The sequence below is a fragment of the Phocoena sinus genome, chromosome 2 (genome assembly GCF_008692025.1).
Source record: "Phocoena sinus isolate mPhoSin1 chromosome 2, mPhoSin1.pri, whole genome shotgun sequence".
Lineage (NCBI taxonomy): Eukaryota > Metazoa > Chordata > Mammalia > Artiodactyla > Phocoenidae > Phocoena > Phocoena sinus.
In genome coordinates, this window is record NC_045764.1 from 138,404,351 (window position 1) to 138,428,428 (window position 24,078).

At 34.5% G+C, this 24,078-nt stretch overlaps 1 protein-coding gene across 2 annotated transcripts in view; it reads left to right on the forward strand.

Moving 5' to 3' along the window:
* HIF1A (hypoxia inducible factor 1 subunit alpha) overlaps nt 1-23,651 on the forward strand; it is a 41,536-nt gene extending 17,885 nt beyond the window's left edge. The window contains exons 2-15 of one of the 2 annotated variants that reach the window (XM_032622389.1): nt 1,905-2,095; nt 2,591-2,736; nt 2,824-2,908; nt 6,629-6,741; nt 7,672-7,874; nt 12,259-12,365; nt 13,514-13,661; nt 15,433-15,653; nt 16,270-16,556; nt 18,019-18,141; nt 18,254-18,678; nt 21,047-21,155; nt 21,715-21,841; nt 22,328-23,651. In XM_032622389.1, the coding sequence (XP_032478280.1) occupies nt 1,905-2,095; nt 2,591-2,736; nt 2,824-2,908; nt 6,629-6,741; nt 7,672-7,874; nt 12,259-12,365; nt 13,514-13,661; nt 15,433-15,653; nt 16,270-16,556; nt 18,019-18,141; nt 18,254-18,678; nt 21,047-21,155; nt 21,715-21,841; nt 22,328-22,479 (2,437 nt within the window). In that variant the 3' untranslated portion in view covers nt 22,480-23,651. The remainder of the gene's footprint in view (nt 1-1,904; nt 2,096-2,590; nt 2,737-2,823; nt 2,909-6,628; nt 6,742-7,671; nt 7,875-12,258; nt 12,366-13,513; nt 13,662-15,432; nt 15,654-16,269; nt 16,557-18,018; nt 18,142-18,253; nt 18,679-21,046; nt 21,156-21,714; nt 21,842-22,327) is intronic. The other variant, XM_032622390.1, reaches the window with a different exon arrangement.
* Nucleotides 23,652-24,078: the final 427 nt, after the last annotated feature.

The following is a 24,078-nucleotide window of genomic DNA, read 5'->3' on the forward strand; positions in this document are numbered from 1 at the left end:
ACCTGCCAATTCAAAAGGGAAAAGAAGTGAGAGAAATAGTATCTGAGATGCTAGGGCCAATGGGGACACACTAGATGTCTCCCGCACCCCCAGGAACTTCAGTACATATATAAGATAGGTTTTTTAAACTTTTATTATTGTACATTTTAAAGTTCAAATTTAATACATTTACTTAAAATCAATGAGAACAATGAAGTTCTAATGCAAATAAAAAATGAAGTTGTAGACTGAGGACACTTGGATTTTCATGTTAGACTTATAGCATCGAATATATTTTTGTGTTTTTAAAAAATTCTACAGCATTGAGAAAATCCTGATTCATATAGGTCAGTAGTTATAAGTAGTAATAATTTTTAATAGCTCACCTTCAATCTCAAGATACTCAAGTTAAATTGATCTAGTTGCTTGAATTGAAATTTTTGTATCAAAGTTCACTAATAATAGCAAATGTTCACATTCCTTATAAAAGTATAAAAGTCAGATGAGCACACAAACGTGAGCAAGTGCTAAAATTATATCATCACTATTGTCACAACACCGCTGCTGGAATTTCACTTTGTAATTATACAGCATAACAGGAGCATACTCTGAGAATGAAGAGCCTTGCTTGTTTTTGAGAATGTTACTTCTATGATTGAACCTCATAACTTTGTAGATCATTGGAGGGAGGAGAGATTTAAGGTGGAGACAATCATGTACTTAATTCACAGAATATAAGGAAGATTAAGTGAAATAATGCTGGCAGGGTTCTTAGCACAGTGCTAAGTGCTCAATAAATGGTAATGGCTATTTTCAACATTTAATAAGTAATTGATTTAATTGGATTAGGTTGAGGGTCATAGGAGAGCAGCTGAGTATTTGAGGTAGAAGCAGCATTCTCCATTAAGAAGATAAAGCCTTGTGGAAGAGCAGAGACTTAAGTAAAAGTTTAAAAAAACCACCTGTGTTGAAATCCTGTCTCCTACAGCATGGCTATTTTTAACCTACTGAATCCCAGTTTCCTCATCTGTAAAATAGGGATAATATTTAACCTGTTTACAGGTTGTTATGAGAGAACTAGTACAGGACAGTGTTTGACACATAGAAGGTTTTAATAAACAATAGCTGTTAAAGAAGAAGCTAAGGATAGAACCAGGTTAGCCTTGTTTACCTTCAGCTGGGTCAGGAGGAATAGGTAGTGCTACACAGTGAAGCAAAGGAAGATGGCTCTGCTTGGATGACTTATGAAAATCTTTCTGACTGATTTTATTCTTGGAAGAGTTCCCTAAAGATGTATGATTATATTGACACCCTTATTAGTTTTTCTTAAACTGTTCTCTTAAATTCTTAGTATTATGCCACATCATTTTTTTCTTCCAGACGCCTGCATTTATTTGGTACTTTTTGTGCCAGTAATACTGAATAGATAAGGGGTTGCTAAAGGAGTAAGCAAGCTGAAAACAGTAGCTGATTATAGATGCTGATATAAATCCCTGTAGCTCATAGTCAGTATTGCTCATGTGGTAGCATAGAGGGAAAAAAGTCTCTAAGTTGAGACTACTTTTGAATGGCTATGAAAGTGCAGCCTTAGATATACAGGCTACTTTTAAGATTTTGGCCAAATCAAAAACATCCTCTCCAATTTGATGTGCCAGGGAGGAAACACTTGCTTTGGACAGGTGTGAAGCTTCACCTCGGACTTCTTGTGAGAGTTCCTTTTGTCTGCAGTAATCCAACAATTTGTGTAGCTGTCTTTAAAAAAATACATTTATGTAGTAGGATACATCTCTATATAATTTAACTACATGGCATCTTCTTATCCTTTCATGGTAAGCAGAAAAATGTAAAATGAGTTTTATTCAAGCAAACACAAACTAACGTATTGTCTTTTTTCTCTCCTCCTCCTCCTCTCTTTTGTTAAATAGGATAAGTTCTGAACGTCGAAAAGAGAAGTCTAGAGATGCAGCCAGATCTCGACGAAGTAAAGAGTCTGAGGTTTTTTATGAGCTTGCTCATCAGTTGCCACTTCCCCATAATGTGAGCTCACATCTTGATAAGGCTTCTGTTATGAGGCTTACCATCAGCTATTTGCGTGTGAGGAAACTTCTGGATGCTGGTGAGTTGTTTTACAAGGACATGATAGGTCTAAAAATTAGAAATCAGAAGTAATTGGAAATTACTTTTAGAAGGTGGTCATACTCTCACTTCTTTTGTAACATGATATCCTTTTTATTACCTGCCTTTAAAGCTTCATTCACGAATTTTAAGGTATTGGCCTCCCTCCCCCTCTTTTTCTCTTGCTGCACTTACCTACCTACCTACCTGTATCTAATGACATGACCCGTCTCTTTTCAGTGGTTTGCCTTGCTTCATTAGTTTAAATAATCATTAAAAGCCCCTGGAAAATCTAATTTTAGTCTTCCTGTCCTCTGGCCTTGACTGTGTTTTGTGTTAAAAGAATGACAGGAGAAAAAATTTAAATATATAGAAAAAATATATGCTGCATGTATTAAATAACGTATCTGGGGAAAACTTTATAAAAACATCTGAATATTACTATCATTTAAGTATAACTTTTTAACTAATTTTTTTCTTCTTGTGCTTTTTTTAGGTGATTTGGATATTGAAGATGAAATGAAGGCACAGATGAATTGCTTTTATTTGAAAGCCTTGGACGGTTTTGTTATGGTTCTCACAGATGATGGTGACATGATTTACATTTCGGATAATGTGAACAAATACATGGGGTTAACTCAGGTAAAATACCCACATATTAAGAGCCCTTCTGTATGTGTTTATGATTTTATGTTATAGGTCTAATTTTTTTTTTTAATGTTTTTACAGTTTGAACTAACTGGACACAGTGTGTTTGATTTTACTCATCCGTGCGACCATGAGGAAATGAGAGAAATGCTTACACACAGAAATGGTGAGAAGAAAAGTTTATTGTTTGATTTATTGTGACAGGTGGTTTTACCTAATTGGATACTGTCACTAATTTAAAAATTTTGCTGTTGTAACCTAAGGCCAAACCTCATTTCATGCTTAATAAAATGTTACTCTATTCTTCGTTAAGTCCATGTTATTCTATTTTTTAGGAATTTCATAAAAATACCTAAATTTTTTTAAAAGCCCACCTAATCCATAAATAATTATACAAATATAAGAATTAATAAAATGGAAAAATAAATAAAAATCAGGACCAAGGAAGTTAATTTAGAATGTAACTTTAAGGCAAGGGGAAGTCATAATACAAATAATAGGATTTTAGACAGTTATTAAAGTTGAGGTGCCAGTTTGGGCTCAAGCTTCTAAATGCCCAAGAAAAAGAAAAAGTTTCCCCAATTTTAAAGAGCATAACTGCTGTCTGACCCCTCAGGTTGTTCACAATAATTTGAGACTATGCAGTTCAGTTAGAAAGTATTACATTATGGATGCCTCCACATTAGTAACAAAAAAGACCTGCTCGGACCTTTAACTCAGGAATGAATTGTTAAAAATAATCAAATCTTCCAAGATTTGGGAGAAAAGTACCTTGTGAATTACAAAAACTGAATTAGTCTTTTCACACCTGTGCCTTCTTAAACAGAGTATATAGATCATAATTTGATCTATCTTTCATGACTCAAAAGTTACCATACTGAAAATTTGTCGTTTTGCTCTGTGGCTGTTCTTTGCAGCTCTCCCACTTAAGTGTAAGTTTGTTTGCTTCTACATTAAACAACCTCATTTATATTTCTTTGTTAATAATTTTTTATGGTTTTCTGTTTAATCTCACCTCATTTATACTAATAGTTAACCTTTATTGAGAGATTACTCTGTGCCAGGACACTGTTTTCTGAATTTTATGTGCTTTAACTCCTTTAAAAACCCTGTGAGGTTAACTATTTCTATTTCACTGAGGAAACTGAGTTACAGAGTTATTGAATAACTGGCTGAAGATTACTTGGTTAGTAAACAGCAGAATAAGGGTTAAACTAAGGTAGACTGGCTCAAGTCCACACTCCTTAGTACTTTAGAGCTCTTTTCATGTTCACCAACTCTCACTACATTCTACTGCCATTTCTCACTTTGGAGCCCTCTTCCGTTATTTAATTTCATGCCGTGTTCTTACTGTGAACTTGGAAAGCAAATGAATACTTTTTAGAATTCTGTGTAAAGGAGGAGTAAATATACTCTAAGCAAGGACCTAAGTGGGCCGTTGATGAGTTTAATATAGTGTTTACACTTTGAGGTTTGTATTGGCAGCTCAGAGCTTCCCTTGGGCTAGACTATAAATGCATGGATATATGGAAGTCTTGTTTTGATTTGGTAATGATGCTAATGCATTATTCTAAATCAGATATAGTCTACTTATTATAGCTTAAATGTATGCTTTTAACCAAATGTTTTTTTAAAGCACATGAACGTTCAAAGTACATGTGCTCTCTTATAATAAATTTGTGATTTAATTATGAACATTAAAAAAATCATTCCTAATGTTAATGAATTTTTGATATCTTGTTGGGAAAGAAAAATGCAGATTTTCACTTTTAGCAAAGTGGGGCTGCTGCAATGCATCACATTTTGATGATACACTAAGAGCCTGTGGTATTGTTTATACAGCATAGTCCTATTTCATTTAAATTCTAAAAATAAGATTTAGAGTTCATTAAATTATTATAAAATATTTATTTTTATAGGGCTAAAAACTTAGTTGTTTAAAAACTATTTTCATTAGGAAAATGCTAGTACTTTTCACTTACCATAGTTTTTAAATTTATTAATATCTTTATGTCCCAGTTCAAAGGCTTTGGGTTCCCAAAGGTCAGTCCAATTCAAGTTTAGATTTTGAAGGACTGAAAATACCCCAAAGAATTTACATGTGGATCTCTGCTGCTACCACAACGCCCACCCCCACACACACACACATCCCTAATACCATCACCAAGACCATTATGGTTCTTGTGTCTTTTTAAAATCCACTTTCAAATGCTTCTAGGGAGGGCAAATTCAGTCCTATTTAAGTAAACCCAAATAACTTGTATCAGCACCAAGACTGCCCCAACTTGCCTATATTCTGTAATTGTGAGTATGAACTAGAACTCTTCTTTCTCAAGAGTCCAGTATTTCTAGCTAAGCAGCCTAAATTTAAACGTATTATCTTGTTTCTTTTCCACATGTTACTTTTCTTTCAATATACTAGCCTTAAAATCTCCAGGTCTTTTTTAAAAAGTTCTCTTCTCCATTATTTCCATTAATCTTTGAGTTTTTATGGATTCTACCTCTTCATTTGTCTTTTGTTGCCCTTCTTTTCACTTCTACTGCCTGCTGCTCAGCCCCTCATTACCATCATTGTATTCTAATTCTAACACATCATATATATTGCTGCTAGATTAATGTTCCTTAAGCTCCTATTGTGCTTCCCAACTCAAATTTTTTAGAAGCTGTATTTTGTATATGTAAGGCTGAACTCCTCATTGTGGCATCCATAGCCCTCTATAGTTATAGCCCTAACCATCCCTTCTAAGTCTGTCTCATTACTCCTCTGCATGTACTTTATATTATAGTCAAACTGGACTATGCACTGTTCCCCAAGTATGTGCTGTTTTTTCTCACCTCTCTGTTTTTCGTTCTGTTCCTTCTGCCTGGAATACTCTTCTTATTCATCTCTACTTACTGAAATTCTAATGTCTATTTTTCTAAGAAGGACTTTTTGGTTTCCCCTTGACTAGGTTTCCCCTTGACTAGAAGTTATCTTCTAATCTCTCTCTGTACTCCTTTAAAGAGTTCTTGTAAGCCTTGGGCGCTTACTCTACATCATATTGTTGTCATTGGCCTCACTACGTATACTCAATTTTTAACTTCTTCAGGATAGGCATTGTGTCTTGTTCATCTTTATATTGCCTGAAGTATCTAGTCCAGATCCTGAATAATGAATATTTTTGTATTTGTTGTGAATCAGACTGATCAAGGAAGAGGAGAAATCAAGTTGCTGTTTGTTTAGTCACCTGAGTCTAATCTCATTTTTTTAGTTATCTGAGGCTTGGAATGGGAGTAAATAGACTTGAGTTTATTTAAATCTTGAGTTTATTTAAATTTGAAAAGTCATTCAACATGTTCTTTTTTTCCTAGTAACAAAGTAGAGATAATTTCCTGCTTGCTTTACAGGGAGATTTAAGAAAAATCAGATATATAAAAATGTTACTTGCTATTGAAAAGAAATTTTCTGTTTTAAAAGTTCTATAAATATACAGAATATTTATTATAAATTGAGCTAGCACATCTAGTAAAAGTTTGGAGGAGTTTGCTGAAGTTCTTTTTTTGGGCGTGCTTTGTACACTGATAACACAGTTATAGGGCAAATTCATACAGTGTTTATATTTCTTTGTAATTTGACCAACCTTACTGGCTTGAATGTGAAATGATTAGGTGCTATCCCAAATATGGATTCTCATCCCACCAACTCAGGGAATCACTACTACTGTGAACCCATTACTTACTAGAAGTGTGTTAAATCCCTTGGGTATGTTAAAATGCGCAAAGCAGTTGTGCTCATGTTGACACTTTTCATTGACTAGCACCTAGGTGCTGGGGACTATGCTATTCTTACTATAATAAATTTGTGTGTTTAATTATGTTTTTTAAGTTTATTTCATGTTTTCATTAGGCCTTGTGAAAAAGGGTAAAGAGCAAAATACACAGCGGAGCTTTTTTCTCAGAATGAAGTGTACCCTAACTAGCCGGGGAAGAACTATGAACATAAAGTCTGCAACATGGAAAGTAAGTAAAAATGATCTGTGAATGCACTTGATTTATAGATAAATTAATACATCTTGACATTTCTAATATTAAGACAGCATTAGAGGAGTTCCCTGATGGCGCTGTGGTTAAGAATCCGCCTGCCAATGCAGGGGACACGGGTTCGAGCCCTGGTCCGGGAAGATCCCACGTGCCGCGGAGTAACTAAGCCCGTGTGCCACAACTACTGAGCCTGTGCTCTAGAGCCTGCGAGCTGCAACTGCTGAGCCCATGTGCCACAACTGCTGAAGCCCGCATGCCTAGAGCCCATGCTCCACAACAAGAGAAGCCACCACAATGAGAAGCCCGCACACCGCAACAAAGAGTAGCCCCCACTCGCCACAACTAGAGAAAGCCCGTGCGCAGCAACAAAGACCCAGTGCAGCCAAAAATAAATAAATAAATAAAATTAAGATAGCATTAGAACTATGAGGGAAAAACTTACTGTTCCTTGGCATTTATAGATTTAACATCCAAACAGTGTAGTAATTCACCAATTTGAGGCATGGACTTATGTGCATTGTGATGCTACTGGCTTTGCCAACCACCCAGTGTTTGAATCTTGATAGAGATTAATTTTCTATTCATTGTTGTATCATTTCTTTGCTCAGTGTTGAAACACAGTCATCAGATCAAGAAATAACCATCAAACAGTGACCAGATGAGTGAAAAATCAGCTCAGATTTGTATGAAGGCAAATTTTTTTAAACTGTAATCTTATGGTGCCTGAGGAGTAGGTCATGGGTGGTGTTGTAGGGAAAACATTTATTGATTTTCAAAAATGTAGTAATCTACTAATGACAGTAAATTTTATCAAAGCTTACTTGCCATGTCAGACTCAACTGTCTCTGCATTTTGTTTTTTACTAGCATAAATTTTTTTAAAAACTGCTTTGTTTTTCTTTATACATAGGTACTTCACTGCACAGGCCATATTCATGTATATGATACCAATAGTAACCAATCTCAATGTGGGTATAAGAAACCACCTATGACATGCTTGGTGCTGATTTGTGAACCCATTCCTCATCCGTCAAATATTGAAATTCCTTTAGACAGCAAGACTTTTCTCAGTCGTCACAGTCTGGATATGAAGTTTTCTTATTGTGATGAAAGGTAAATGAAATATAAAATATAACTTGAAATTTTTAATTAGTCCACAGAACTTTTTTTAACTATTAACTGTAATAAAGACTATGTATGCTTTCTTCCACTTAAGTTGAATACAACCATACATCCTAGAATTTAGTAAAATTAACTTTATAGATTAATTCAGCCACATTTTATTGCACATTTACTATGTATCATACATACTTACTCTAGCAGGTGCTATCCAGAGATTATTAGGATGAGGTCTTTTTCCTTTAGGGGTTCTAATTATTTAAAGAAAAATAAATATATTCAGAGATATACAGTGCATAATTTGAGGAAGGCTTACTTCTGTTTGTGGATTAGAAAGGAAAGTCTTTGGTCATCTCCTCATCCTACATATTTTTCCTGAGAGCTCCATCCTTGCCCATGGTTTCTATTGCTGTTTCTCAAATTTCTACTCATAACTATTTCCATTTAATTGCCAATTTGATATTTTTAGCTGGATATTCTTCTGTATTATAGACTAAATATTTCTGTACTTGACTGAAACACTCCTACCCCTAAACAACAACTTCAGAAACAGCTTTTCCTCTTTTAATGCCTATCACGATTAATATACCACTGTAGACACATGACTCCAGCAAACATTGGGAAGTCATTCTTAACTTTTCTTTTGCTTTCATTATCTACACTTCAGTTGTTTCCTAATCTTAATAGATTTACTATGTACATATACCTCCTGATCCATTCCTTTCCTTCCACTCTTGCTTTTCCGCCATTGAGTTTCTTCAGCTTAATTATTACCTTTGGCTTGAACATGTTGCCATAGTCTCCCTAACTGCCATCTCTGCAACAGATTTGTGCCCTTTTAATCTTCATCCAGGTTTCCAAGAAGTGGCCTTCCTCATGTGAAAATCATATCATGTCATGTGGAAAATGCCTCAGTTGCTTCCCTTCATCTTCACACACAAAAAAACTTTTGTTTACAAAAAATATTATAAGAGCAGGAGATTTTTATCAAAGGAAGACATACATTTTGAAAAGCTGAAAGAAAAACAGACCTATGCAATAAATCTAAACTTCCTAGCATGGCAAGCAAAGATATTTATGATCTGGCCCCTGCTGACTTCTCCAAATTAATCAGGAGAAGGGGAAGACCCCTTCTGATGCGGCGGCCCCCAACACGCTATAGCCAGAGAACTCCACATGCACTATTGTCTTAGTGCAATGATGGTTTCCTCAACTCCAAACATGTACTTAGCTTCCAAGAGCCACCTACTGCATCTACTTGTAGAGCTTTCCTTGTTTCTTTAAAAAACTACCGTTCCTTATACATATTCTGTCATAACCTTTTTTCAGCTTTTGTAATTATTTGCTTGGTTGTCCCATTTTTTACTATAAGACTATGTAACACAGTGGCTGAAGGCATAGGTTCTGTACCCAGACTACTAAATTCTGACTTTGCTGTCTATATCCAGATGATCTTAGACACATTACTACTTTTCTTTGAGCATCAGTTTGTTTAGAGTATAATACATGTATCTGTATTACCTTCAACTTGAACATTATGTGAGAAAACCGATTTGAAGCCCTTAGCTCTAACATGAAGTGGGTAAGAAGCCCCAGCCCTACTGGACAAGAAAATGTGACAGAGCACTGGCTTTGGAATCACATAATTCTTGATTCAGTCCTGGCTTGCAGTCCTGGTACTTATAATGTGGCCTGGGTGTTACAACTTAACTGTTCTAAATCTCATGTCCCTTATCTGTTAAATAAGGGTCACGCTTCAAAAGGCTGTTGTAAGGAGTTTGTTGAGTGCCTAGTACGCATAGTGACCGCTTCACCACTGGGGTTAGCTTTAAGAAGAATGAAGACAGAAGAGCTAAGAAGTATTTTATGGTGTTTACTGCCTGTATTTATGTCAATGTATGATAGAACAGAGATGGCCCATCATTTTTTTAGGAATTATTTTTTATTTTTTGAACTCAGTATGAAGTATCGGGGTGGGCTGGGGAGAAAGAAAAGTGATGGAGCTACAATGAGAAAACAAGAAAGGGAGTGACATTCCCCTTCTGGTTATATTAGAAAATAAGCAAAATGGTCGTGGCAGAGGGGTAAAGGCAGCCTGCTTAGAGATCAACCAAGTAAGGTTTTGAATCTGACCAGGAGATTGTTGTTTTCTGGTTAGAGCTCTTTTTAGGAACTTCTCACAGTTATAACCCCTAAGAACCAAGATATAGAAAAAATTTTACTCAATTTTGAGAAAATCTAACATATCAAACTTCTTATATCCAAAATGTCCCACAAATGGCTATTATTTATTATACTAATTTCCACTTATAATCATTCAAACATTTGAGCATCTACTATGTTTGTGGCACGACAACTGGCACTAAAGTAGAAATGAAGTTTAATTCCCACCCCATGATACTTAGAATGAATGAATCCTGTACTGCACAGTTGCTTTAGATTACAGGTTTCCTAGTCCATTAAAAACACTTTTTGATTAAACTTTCTGGATCACTCCTCCCCTTTTTGGTACAAAAAGCTATGTAATTCTCTAACGTTAAATTATCTTGACCTTTCTCCCTCAAATATGAATACAGTTGACCTAGGAAAATAATGCTGTTTATATTTTGATGTTTATATTTTAGTGATAGACATACCTCAGCTCAGATTGAGAAGCACTGATTGACATCTGATTAAATCAGAGCTCCTTAACGTGATACACAAAAGCTCTCATTAATCTGATCCTCCTGCCTACTTCTCCAGCCTCACCTCCCCACTTCCCCCTGCTAACCATGTCAGAGTCTTTGTTGCCTGTACAGTGTCGACCATTTTCTCATCTCTGGATTTGCTTGTAGTGTACCTTCTTTCCGAAATGGTTTTGCTCTCTCTTTGACTCTCTTTTATACGCAACTCATAAGTCTCCTATAAGAAGCTGTCCCTCACCACCACCATTCCTTATCATGGATAGGGCTGGTTCCTCTGATTCCTGCACGATTCCCATCACTGCACTTGCCACATAATTTCATAAGTACTGTGGTAAGTGCACCAGAAAATTCACCATACTTTGCCTTTGCATTTTCACATCTAGAACAACGCCAGGCACACATGGGAATATAAAGGTTTAAATAATGAAAAAAATTTAATTCCATGAGAGTTTTATTCAAACATACAACCTATATGAGACCAATTAAAATCATTTTTAAAGCATAATTTAAAGAAATAGGATTTTTGGGTTTTTGTAACAGTAGTTTCCTTTGTAATGCTGCCACCTAGTGTAGATGTGTTTAGAGATATCCCTTAGTAAAGAATTCTGGATTTTGGCTTAGTTTTGTTTAGTTTCTGTTTTTTTCAGCTATTTATCTGTTTATTTATTTTGGAATAAACTATGGCAGATCTTGCCTTAAGGTATGAGAACACAAACAGTATTACTTTTATACATTTTTTAGGAGAAGGATATCTCCCCTGTGTGTTTTCTGGAGTTAGGATGCATTATATAACTTTTGCTTGTGCCTCAGTTAGAAACTCCTTTGAATCCTAAAGAGAAATCTGAGAAATCAAAGAACTTAACTCATGTTTTGCTCCCTGAAAAGGAGAGAATATTTCTGTTTAGCATGGTGCTAAGAAGACAGCTTTCTCTTTCTCATGAAATGGGCTCCATTTCAGACTGTGGTTAGAGAATGTCATAAGATCTAGTCTCTGTTCTAAAGGAACTGCCAGGGAACCAGAATGGGTAAATGGATTATTTTCCAGTTCATTTTCACTTTGATATCACAGTTTCATCTGAAATGAATTCCTATAATTTTATGTAATTTCAAAAACTAAGTACAAGAGTATCTCCCCAAACCAACAAAATATGAATTTATTTAGTTCCTACATTAAAATTTTGTAGTAGATATTGATCTCCCAAAGTGTGAAGCCTTGCCTAGAGGAACTGTTATATAAAGAATCTGATTTTGTATACACATACAAAAAGAATCTGGTTGTATGGTAGAATAATGTTATGGGTTTAGTCTATAATTTAAATTAAATGTCACTAACTACTTTTAAAGCTTTTTATCATTTAATTTAGCAGACCTTCATATCTATCTATTACATTAATTAACTGTCTTATTAGCAAAAGTGTGTACAATAAAATATGATAAAAATAGGTAACAGATAAAAGGGTTAAATAGCAGGATGAACCCTTAGGGCTTAAAAAAATGCATGGTGCTGCATTTAGTAACTGTAGAGTTACTATAGATGAGATATAAGTTTATCTAAACAAAGAAGAATGCTCTTTATTTTTGAAAATTCAATTGTCCATAAGATTAAGGCATATCAGTTACTCTGGAGAAGCAAAATGTTCTTCATTATTTAGTTTCTGTCATTTTTATTCTTACTTACATTTTTTTTTTAACAGAATTACAGAATTGATGGGATATGAGCCAGAAGAACTTTTGGGCCGCTCAATTTATGAATATTATCATGCTTTGGACTCTGATCATCTGACCAAAACTCATCATGATAGTAAGTATAGACATTTTAATTATTTAACTCCTGCAATTTCTACTGTTTGGTTATATATCTAACTTTTTGGTTAAAATTAACCAGTCTTCCTAGACCACACATTTTAATAAACCACTTCATAAGTGATCTGGGTCATTAAATCTTTGTTTTGTATTTATTGTAACCAATACCAGTTAAAGCAGAATCATTTAATGATATATAAAACTACCCTGGCATTTTACAAAATCTAAAAAATATGTATCATAGAATATAGCATCATTTTCAGAATTCTTACCTAAGTATTCAGAACAGTTAGCACAAAGAACGCACTGAGAAAATAACTGTTCAGTGAAGCAATGAATGCAAATATGATCAACATCATGCACTAGTTAGTGGAAACAGGTACACTTGACGTAAGACATAATGCTCAGTTTTACTCATATGAATGTTATTTGAGGATCCCATGATAAGTAAAACTTTGGAATTTCTCAATTGCCTGTTTAATCTGTACCTAAACATGACTTCCCAGTGTGATTGGGCATGCCTGAATGTTACTGAGTTAGCATGATTAGCCTTGAACTGCAAAACGGGCCTAAGTCCACAGTCAGGGTCCCAATACTCATGATGATATCATTGTTACTGTTTATCTAGTACTTTCTCCCAAATCAATAATTAAGATTGCCTAAATTGCCAGAAGACTTCAGCATGATATCAACTGAGATTCAAATATGCTAGCACATCTATTTGAAGCATCTTTGGTTCTCTGGAAACTATAGCAGGAATTTAAGGAAATGATAGCAGTGCCACTTTGTTGAATGTTCTCTGTGGAATCAGGGTTATTCATTCTCTAATATTTCTGATACTTTCAACCTGTAAGTAGTTAAAGGAATTTTAGTCACTGCTGTCCCTCATCCCTGGCTTTCATCTTATTTAAAGTGAAGGTTGGCAGGAAAGGAGTTTATTTGGGGGATTAGAAGAATGAAATAGGTACATTTTCAGCTATCCTGGGGTGTTTTCTCTGTCTCTCAATTTAAACAGTTAAAAGTGATTCTATTAAAATAAACATTTCTCCTTTTTTCTAAAACAATGATCAACATTCAGCATCTATTCATTCGATTAAAAATTCAAAGTTATTTTCTCTACATGACTCTTTTCCTTTTCACTCCTAGTGTTTACTAAAGGACAAGTCACCACAGGACAGTACAGGATGCTTGCCAAAAGAGGTGGCTATGTCTGGGTTGAAACTCAAGCAACTGTCATATATAACACTAAGAACTCTCAACCACAGTGCATTGTATGTGTAAATTATGTTGTGAGGTAAGCTTGGAAAATAAATATTTGGGGGGAACAAGTAGTAAGTCTTTGAATACTCTCTTTTCTTTTATAGAAAGATTATAAATGTTCACTGAATTTTATTTTATTTTCACATTTCTACCTAATTATGGTTTTCAGTATTCTGACCTGAGTTTCTAGGCCAGCTATTATAGTGATTCCACTAATTACCATCAGTAGCTATTCATCCCCATCCTTTTTTATTCCCATTTTTAAAAAGACTTTGAAAAAAATACCAGATCTCCTATGGATTAGTTTGTTCTAGTCATACAGCTATCAGCATAAACTATCTCAAGGCAGCTATGTTATTTTTATAAGAAGAATTCTGGCCCTGGAATAGTTAGGTTTGTATCATACCCCTGTCCCTCATTAGCTCCATGACTTGGGGAAGTCTCCTTACTTCTCTGAATTTCATCCATTTAGGAATCCTTGCCTCAAAAGGTTAAAATGAGGATTAACTGAAATTCTACGCGAAATTACTGTAAAAGGCTGTATGTGTGACACATGGCTCGTGTGTATTCATGAACTCTTCTCTTAGATGATTGGCTTGTGAATATTATGGATATCATAAACTAATCTTTCATTTGATCTATTTCACTAAGCAATCGCCCACTTCTAGTCCATCTTCTACATTACCACCAGGCTGAGTTTTCTTGCATGGATATCTGATCATCTCATTTTCCTTAGAGTTGTTTTAAAGATCCCTTTATCACCCCCAAAATAAACCCTTGCCTACTTGCATAGCATCATTTGTCATTATTTTCTGTACTCTCATGCTTTTGTAGATTTAGCCTTCTTTCTAAAATCTGTGGCCACCTCTCTTAGGAAGACTTTCATCATTTGGTTTTTATTTTTGCCACTTCTGACACCATCCTTTAATGTTTTAAAATTAGGCAAAAGAGTTCTTTTGTGACCTTCCCATTATATAAGAATCACCCACTTGGAATGTCCTTCTTTTCCCCTATCCCAGTCTGTCTAACAGATCCTACATGAATCCAAGTTTCAGCTTACTGGCCTCTGTGACACAAACCTTCTCCATTTTAGCAACTATCACTTTGTATTTCAGTTGTTTGCACACATACTTTCACGATGGGTTTTAAACTTCCTGAGGGCAAGGGTTAGATATTTTAAATATTGTATCCTCAGTTCATTTCACATAGTAAACACTTAATGTTTGTTGATTAAAGGAGCAATAAAATTAAGCCAAACATGAAGATGGAGCTGTTGTTCATCATCTCTCTTCAACTCTATCCTGTAGGTGGTATCACCAGATCATTTTCTTACCACCAAGGAAAAAACAGTGCACCTCTTAGAAGGACCTTTGTCATTTATATATCTTTATATTCTAGGGCCATCCTTCGGTCATGCTTCATATATGTCAAAGAGTTCTTCTGTGCCAATATCCTTACACGTGGGCACAAAAGATCTGTTTATTGTCCTACATGTACTTGACTGTTACATTTCTTTGTCACCACCAATGTTCTCAAAGGAATAGCTGAAGTTTCTTAATTGAAATTAGTCAAATACTTGAATTATCTTGTATTGTGAATTTTAATAGGTCTTTATTTCATATTGGTATTTTAAACCCTGAATGTGACCAGGTAGGCATGAGAGATGTTTTAAGGCATCTTAAAATGTTCCTTTCCATAAAACAGAATTTTGAATTTTTTTGAGACAAGGCCATTTCAGAGTCCTTCTCCCCCCCACATTGTGTCAAGTGCTCATTTAAGAATTACTAATCTCTCTTTTTTGACAGTGGTATTATTCAGCACGACTTGATTTTCTCCCTTCAACAAACAGAATGTGTCCTCAAACCAGTTGAATCTTCAGACATGAAAATGACTCAGCTATTCACCAAAGTTGAATCAGAAGATACAAGTAGTCTCTTTGATAAACTTAAGAAGGAACCTGATGCTTTAACTTTGCTGGCCCCAGCTGCTGGAGACACAATCATATCTTTAGATTTTGGCAGCAATGGTGGGTCTTTAGTTATTTTGTTAATTGCCTAAACTATGTTAATTGCCTAAACTTTAACATTTTTTGTTAGTAATCATTTGGACATTGTGGTCTTTGCCCCTGTAATCTCTCAGCATTCCCGCTTTTGCACATTGTTGGAAATTGTGCTTCAAAGTGTTTTTAAGGTATTTCTTCTTTCCACTTTTAATTGTTCACTTTTAATAAGCTCTGCTATTTCTATAGCCTACTGTCATATTTTTTCACAAGTTAGCAGGTATACTGCAGTAGGCATAAGTTGCATTAAAGGATAAATAAGCAGTCATACCAGAAATCAAACATTGAAAAAGAAAACTGTAATTTCAAACTAGGTTAAATTTTAATGAATAAAAGGTATGAAAAGGTTGGAATTGAAGGGGTTTTTATGCTATATAGATTATAGAAGTTGTCAGTAGTGGATTGGAAAGAACTTAGACTTATGGTTATACCATAATATCTGCAGACTTTCGGATTAAGTAAAATTTGGTAACATTTTTGTTACTTGAGTGAACTAGATAAACCTTTTGTAAAAGGGGGCATACATTTCTGTATATGTTGAAATCTAGATAGTCTTTAAATTGACTAATTTTTTCCCCTACAGACACAGAAACTGATGAACAACAACTTGAGGAAGTTCCATTGTATAATGATGTAATGCTCCCCTCATCCAATGAGAAATTACAGAATATAAATTTGGCAATGTCTCCATTACCTGCCTCTGAAACTCCAAAGCCACTTAGAAGTAGTGCTGACCCTGCACTCAATCAGGAAGTTGCATTAAAGTTAGAACCAAATCCAGAGTCACTGGAACTTTCTTTCACCATGCCCCAGATTCAAGATCAGCCAGCTAGTCCTTCTGATGGAAGCACCAGACAAAGTTCACCTGAGGTAGGTGTCATGATAGAACAAGAAAAGTATAACTTACAGATTTTAATGTTTAGGGATATATATGTAAATTTGAACCACATGTCATAGTTTTGTTTCTATGAATTTTAGCACTTTTAAAATTACTACAAAAGCTATGCCTGACTTAGACCTCAGTCCATGTTTTAGGCTCAAAGACAGGAACATGGGAATGAGCTGCCTTAACATAAGGCAAAAGGTAAAACATATGTTGCTCCTGTGTGTATTTATATCAGTAGGACAAAAAAAGTCTTGAACTTAAGATATCCACAGAGAACAATACTGTGTGCCTATGACTGATCTAAGCCCATTCATATTACCCTTTGAGTTGGAGAATTATCCAGTGGCAAAGGGCTTATTATTAGCAAGCCTTAAAAGGGAAAGGACTCTAAGCTCTTTGCCCAATTTAGTACAATTGCCATCACTATTTTGACATTCTGGATAAGAGTAACATGAAAGTCTCACCAAGTCTTACTCAGAAAAATTACTTAGTAACTTTTTAATTCAAGTTCTGTCTTGATACTAGTTTTTCTATAAACAGAATAAAAATAGTCTTTAAGGGCTAGGCTGGGCCAAGACTGAAGGTATCATATAGGGCTCTATTTCTCAATCTAGAATGATTTGATTTCAGAGCTTCCTATGTCTAAAAACATGCTCATGAGTACGGCAGCTCAGATTTGAATATTATGACTTGATAAATGAGGCTCAAATAAGCCTAAAAAAAGTGGTATATTATTTTACATGAAATATTTACTGACTCAAACTGGCAAGCTAAAAGTAGGAGATTTGACATCTCATAGCCTTCTAGAGAATATATCCTACTCTCTGGTTGCTCAGTTTGCCTAGCACAAAAATGTTCGAGTCATTTTGTTTTTAATCCATAAAAAGTAAATCTAACAAAAATGTTAAGATGAGGGAAGCAAAAGTTTATGCTTAGAATACATAGCTATAGTTTTTTGGTTAGAATTCTTGCTGAAAACTAAACTAGTACTGCATTCATTAAGGTGAATATCAGTAAAGAACTTAAGTCTCCAGCCCTATCCTCGCCTGCCCCCCAGAGTAGCTGTGAGATTTTTAGGTAGATCACCACAGTACTATCGCCTCTCAGTACACAGATTCCAGTGCATATATCATCTGGTTATTGGCCAGTTACGTACCATTTGGGAGTTGAATTATTAGGTGAGTTTTATTCTTTAGAATAAGCAGATAAATGCATCTTTTAATCTTATAAATGCTGTTATATTACATACAGTTAGAAATGGATGTATTGACAGAATTATAAGTGTAAGCTCAAAAAATCTCATTTCTCACTAGTTAGATAAAATTTGATAGAAGAGACAGACTTGGTTGTGTATTCTCTGAGGTTAGGTTTTCACATTCTAACAACTAGCAAAACATTTATGTAAGCTTCTTCAGGGAAAAGTAAATATATTAATTCTTTTTACAGCCTAACAGTCCCAGTGAATATTGTTTTGATGTGGATAGTGATATGGTCAATGAATTCAAGTTGGAATTGGTAGAGAAACTTTTTGCTGAAGACACGGAAGCAAAGAATCCATTTTCCACTCAGGTATATGAACTTGTTTATTATATATATTATTCAAAACTGGCTTTGGGTTTAACTTGTTTTTCTTTTATATGGTGTGGCCATTGTAAAAACTCATGTATTTGTTGTTTTAAAGGACACTGATTTAGACTTGGAGATGTTAGCTCCTTATATCCCAATGGATGATGACTTCCAGTTACGTTCCTTCGACCAGTTGTCACCATTGGAAAGCAGTTCTACTACTCCTCAAAGTGCGAGCACAATTACAGTATTCCAGCCGACTCAAATGCAGGAACCTCCTATAACCACCAACACAACCACAGCCACCACTGATGAATTAAAAACAGTGACAAAAGATGGTATGGAAGACATTAAAATATTGATTGCATTTCCATCTCCTCCCCACGTACCTAAAGAAACTACTTGTGCCACAACATCACCATATAGTGACACTGGAAGTCGGACAGCCTCACCAAACAGAGCAGGAAAAGGAGTCATAGAACAGACAGAAAAATCTCATCCAAGAAGCCCTAATGTGTTATCTGTCGCTTTGAGTCAAAGGTATTTATATGTAACATTAAAGTTATAGTTTGTTATTTTTGAGGAAACATGTATGATGGTAAATTATTTCTAAATGTAGCAAACTTTCTGATATATATGCTTTAAGGAACATAAAATTGACGTACAAATTCTGAACTTAAAACAAGCACTCAAAAAACCATTTCTAAATTAGCTTGTGTATTACTTTATAGTCATATCACTTATCTAAATGTAGGAGTAGAAGGGTCTTCTAATACCTCTAAAAATAAAATCCAGCCAGTAAGTTCTGTAAATGTACAAAAATTGGCCCAGTTTCTTGTAATTGCTTAAATCAGACTCATTAACTATCCTTACTTGCCTCCATAGCTTGGAGCTCTTTTTAAGCTTACCTGAAAAAAAGCCTTTCCAACTTAAGGGTATTTCCAGTTCTCCAATCCAAATTGAACTTGATGGTCTTCAGTCCTCAGTATTCAATATAGATATTTATAAGCATTTTTAAAAAATTATGTATAGTTATAAATTGCTTTTATTTTTTATTTTTATTTATAGAACACTAGCTATATCATAGGTTAAATATTTTTTAAAAGCTATAACAAGAATCTAAGCATGTGTCATGGCATTGCTTCTATGGAGCTGGTTTGAGCAAACATATGGACACTATCCAAATTTTAAGTTATAATTTTTGTGTATAATTTGTAATAGGATTTGACACATTTAAAATTTAGGCTGTAGTCAGAGGAAACAAGTCAGTGGAGCAGTGTGTGGAGGAGAGGAATGATTCCTCTACAGTGCCTAGACTGAGTCAGATATCAATAGCAATAGGAAAAAGCACTGCCATAGCCAGAGCTTATGGCTTTATTCTCCTGCCCTGCATCACTGCTTTGGCCTAGAATGCTAGGAGAGGCCTTTTCCCAGAGCTAGGAAAAGATCTTAGGGCTTTAGATTAACAAAGAAGTATTTAACATTATTGTTTTACTATTATCACCAACCGACTTTAGAGCTCCTCTGGGAGGTGACAGTGCCTCGGGCATTTCTGTGTTACTAATACTTAACTCAGTACCTAACATGTAGCACTTGCTTCAATAAATGGTTATTAGATGGAGAGAAGAATGAACATAGCAGTAGAATTGGCAGTGATCTGTAATTTTCAGTTACAGCTACAGAGAACCATGGGCTGTTTGGTTTTCTGAATCAGTTACAGCTACAGAGAACCATGGGCTGTTTGGTTTTCTGAATAACTACGTACTTGTCAAAACCAAAGTCCAACAAATATCTAGTCATTTTAGCAATTTTTTTTACATTAGTTCCAATATAGTATGTACTAAACACTTTATGAACTTAACCATTCAGAACTATATGGAGGCTTTTTCTTTACTACCTCTGTAGGTAATTTGCAAAATCAAAGTGCTACGGTAAACCAGACAATTTGCAGCTTTTAGAGCAAAGATTAAAAATAAACCATTAAAAGTACTACTACTAAGATGATATTTACATGATAGACTGAGTTACACTTAATAAAGGTAACATTTATATAAAAATTTAAAAATCTGCCTGTCTATATATTGACGGTTTCATAGAATTTTTTAAAAATACAAAACAAGACTACATGTAGGAGAGCCGTTAGAGTAGTACATCCCTTACCCATATTCCATTCTCAACTAGATGGGACAGCAAGGAGCTATTGTGATTATGTTGGGGGTGGGCAGGCGGTTCTTGAAAAGGCGAAACAGACATAACAAAATCGATGTACTTGACACATAAAACAGTTCTTCACTATTTAGTATTAATTTTAGATGCAGATCAAGTTTGATAACCAGATCAATACTGAGGGCGAAATGGCTTAGTGGGAGGATCACTGGGAAGGAGACTGGGTATCAGGAGACCTGCAGTGTACTTCCATATCTGCAACTAATTAGCAACAGAGCAAGTTACCTAACAAGCCTCAGGTTTCTCATTTATAGAATGTGTATTATATTACCTGTATTATCTTGGGGATTGGAGTGAAGCTACAGTGAACTAATGAACATGCAATGTTTTATAAACTGAAAGCGTAACACAAATGTGAAATTAATCTTTTATTACAGTAGTCCCAAGAATATCTGTGTATTAGGTGGGATGAAAGGCCAATACTTAACTCTTTGACATCAATTTAGTTCTGTTCAGTTCTATTTTCTAAATAGGGAAATGCATATTTTAGGAAATTTTGTTTTAAAAAATGAACTTGGGCTTTCAAGGTAATAAACTTTAGTAATCAGGACGGTTCTCTTATGTATAACATTATATTCCTTAATGTTGGAAAATAGGCATTATATATTTCATTTTTAAAAAGTAACTGGATATTTTTTAAATAAATAAAACAACCATATTTTTATTAAAAAATATTTTTCAGAACTACTGTTCCTGAGGAAGAACTAAGTCCAAAGATACTAGCTTTGCAGAATGCTCAGAGAAAGCGAAAAATAGAACATGATGGCTCACTTTTTCAAGCAGTAGGAATTGTAAGTGTGACAGTATGCTTGCTTTTCTATTCTAGCTAATGTGCTATTTCTAAGTTAGACATATAGGTAACTCCTTGTATCTTCCAAATACTAATGTTACGTTTCCAGAAGTTATACATTGTTTTTTTTCACTTGTACACACTCTTTCTTAAAAATACAAACATTTAATGAATCCAGTCTTGGTATAAAAATTCCAAACACTAGAGACGTATTTTGAGTAAGTACAGTTCTCCCCTCATTCCACACCCAGTGTCACCACCAAGTCTCTTTCTCTTCCCTTTAGGTTACTTTCCCTTCTTACCCACAGAACAGTCAGTGCTGGTGTAATCCATACTGATATTTTCAGACCAAATTAACAGGAAAGCATTTACACACGTAGCTGTCATAATGACCAGCAAATGAATTCACCATAGTAGTATGAAGAAAAAGAATTTAAAATAACTTAGGGCAGTATTTAAGAATCTTGCCCACATATTGTTAGCAAACTTACACTGATTTCAAAGTTTTGACTTAAAGAAAATTCAACATAGTAAAATTGAAATAACTTTACTGTTTTTAGGGAACATTATTACAGCAACCAGATGATCGTGCAACTACTACATCACTTTCTTGGAAACGCGTAAAAGGATGCAAATCTAGTGAACAGAATGGAATGGAGCAAAAGACAATTATTTTAATACCCTCTGGTTAGTTTATTCTTTCTGCCCTTGAACACCACAAAGAGAATTAAAATATATGAAACTTTTATTTAGGAGCTTTACTCCAATTGAGAGTGATTTTCACTCCTTAGCAGGATTAAAAAGTAAGGTTGCATTTTATTTGATCAGTAATAGCTATTTCAAGATGGAACTATGAATTTTTAGTAATTATCTTTGATCTGAGTCTGTGTGCTATCAATATTGAATAGAAGCTGAAACTTGCACATTTTAATGCCTTTTTCTAAATTGGTTTATCACGCCTTTGTGCCTTCAAGGTATCCTTTAAACATTTGTGACATAGCACCAGTAACAATTTTTTGCACTTTCTTGTTTACACGATTGTGGTTTTGCCTAATAGACTAAAACCCTTCTAGCGCTTATTTGCCTTATTTTCCCCAATACCTAGTGCATAGTGGCTGTTTAATAATATTCATGGATTAGATGAATAAATACTTAAGTATCTTTGTTTTTCAGATTTAGCATGTAGACTGCTGGGGCAATCAATGGATGAGAGTGGATTACCACAGCTGACCAGTTATGATTGTGAAGTTAATGCTCCTATACAAGGCAGCAGAAACCTACTGCAGGGTGAAGAATTACTCAGAGCTTTGGATCAAGTTAACTGAGCTTTTTCATAATCTCATTCCTTTTTTTGGACACTGGTGGCTCATTACCTAAAGCAGTCTATTTATATTTTCTATATCTAATTTTAGAAGCCTGGCTACAAATACTGCACAAACTTGGTTAGTTCAATTTTGATCCCCTTTCTACTTAATTTACATTAATGCTCTTTTTTAGTATGTTCCTTAATGCCAGATCACACACAGCACATTTTCACAGTTCTTTGGTATTTAAACCATTGCATTGCAGTAGCATCATTTTTAAAATGCACCTTTTTATTTATTTATTTTGGGCTAGGGAGTTTGTCCCTTATCGAATTATTTTTAATAAGATGCCAATGTAATTTTTTTTAAGAAGGCAAGTAACCTTTCATCATGATGAGTTTGAAAAATTTTTACTCAGTTTTTTCACATTTTACATAAACAGTAATGATTTGCCAGCAGTACATGGTAGCCACAATTGCACAATATATTTTCTTAAAAAAATACCAGCAGTTACTCATGCAATATATTCTGCATTTATAAAACTAGTTTTTAAGAAGAAATTTTTTTTGGCCTATGAAATTATTAAACCTGGAACATGACATTGTTAATCATATAATAATGATTCTTAAATGCTTGTATGGTTTATTATTTAAATGGGTAAAGCCATTTACATGATATAGAAAGATATGCATATATCTGGAAGGTATGTGGCATTTATTTGGATAAAATTCTCAATTCAGAGAAATGATCTGATGTTTCTGTAGTCACTTTGCCAGCTCAAAAGGAAACAATACCCTATCTGTAGTTGTGGAAGTTTATGCTAATATTGTGTAATTGATATTATACCTAAATGTTCTGCCCACCATGTTGGTATAAAGGTATTTTGAGCAGATTGTGAACAAGAAAAAAATCATGCTTTGTTAGCAAAATTGCCTAGTATGTTAATTTGCTCGAAATTTGATGTTTGGTTTTATGCACTTTGTCGCTATTAACATCGTTCTGTTTTCATATAGATTTCAATAATTGAGTAATTTTAGAAAAGCATTATTTTAGAAATATATAGTTGTCACAGTAAACATCTTGTTTTTCTATGTGCATTGTACAAATTTTTCATTCCTTTTGCTCTTTGTGGTTGGATCTAACACTAACTGTATTGTTTTGTTACATCAAATAAACATCTTCTGTGGACCAGGCCCCCTTTGATCAGCTTTTATGTTAAAATAATATTTGCTTTAACACCTCCAACTCATAATATTGTTTACCAACAGTTTAAGTATTTTATGAATATTACATTACTCTTGTTTATTTCTACATTTATCGTATTGCCATCACCTTAAGTTATACTGTGTCCCTAAATGTAATGTTAAATAATAACAACCCGTAATGTTCCACTGTGAAAAGTATGCTTTTAGAAAAGAAACTTGTCATTTATGAACCTTTAATTTATTAAAGTAAAACAAAATTTTAATGTTCTAATATGAATGGGATGAATGAAGCAAATCCTGAACATTATAGTTACATAATGTTGTAAGGGCTAGAAAGTTCCTCTAAAGCAGCGGTCCCCAGCCTTTTTGGCACCAGGGAATGGTTTTGTGGAAGACAGTTATTCCACGGATGGGG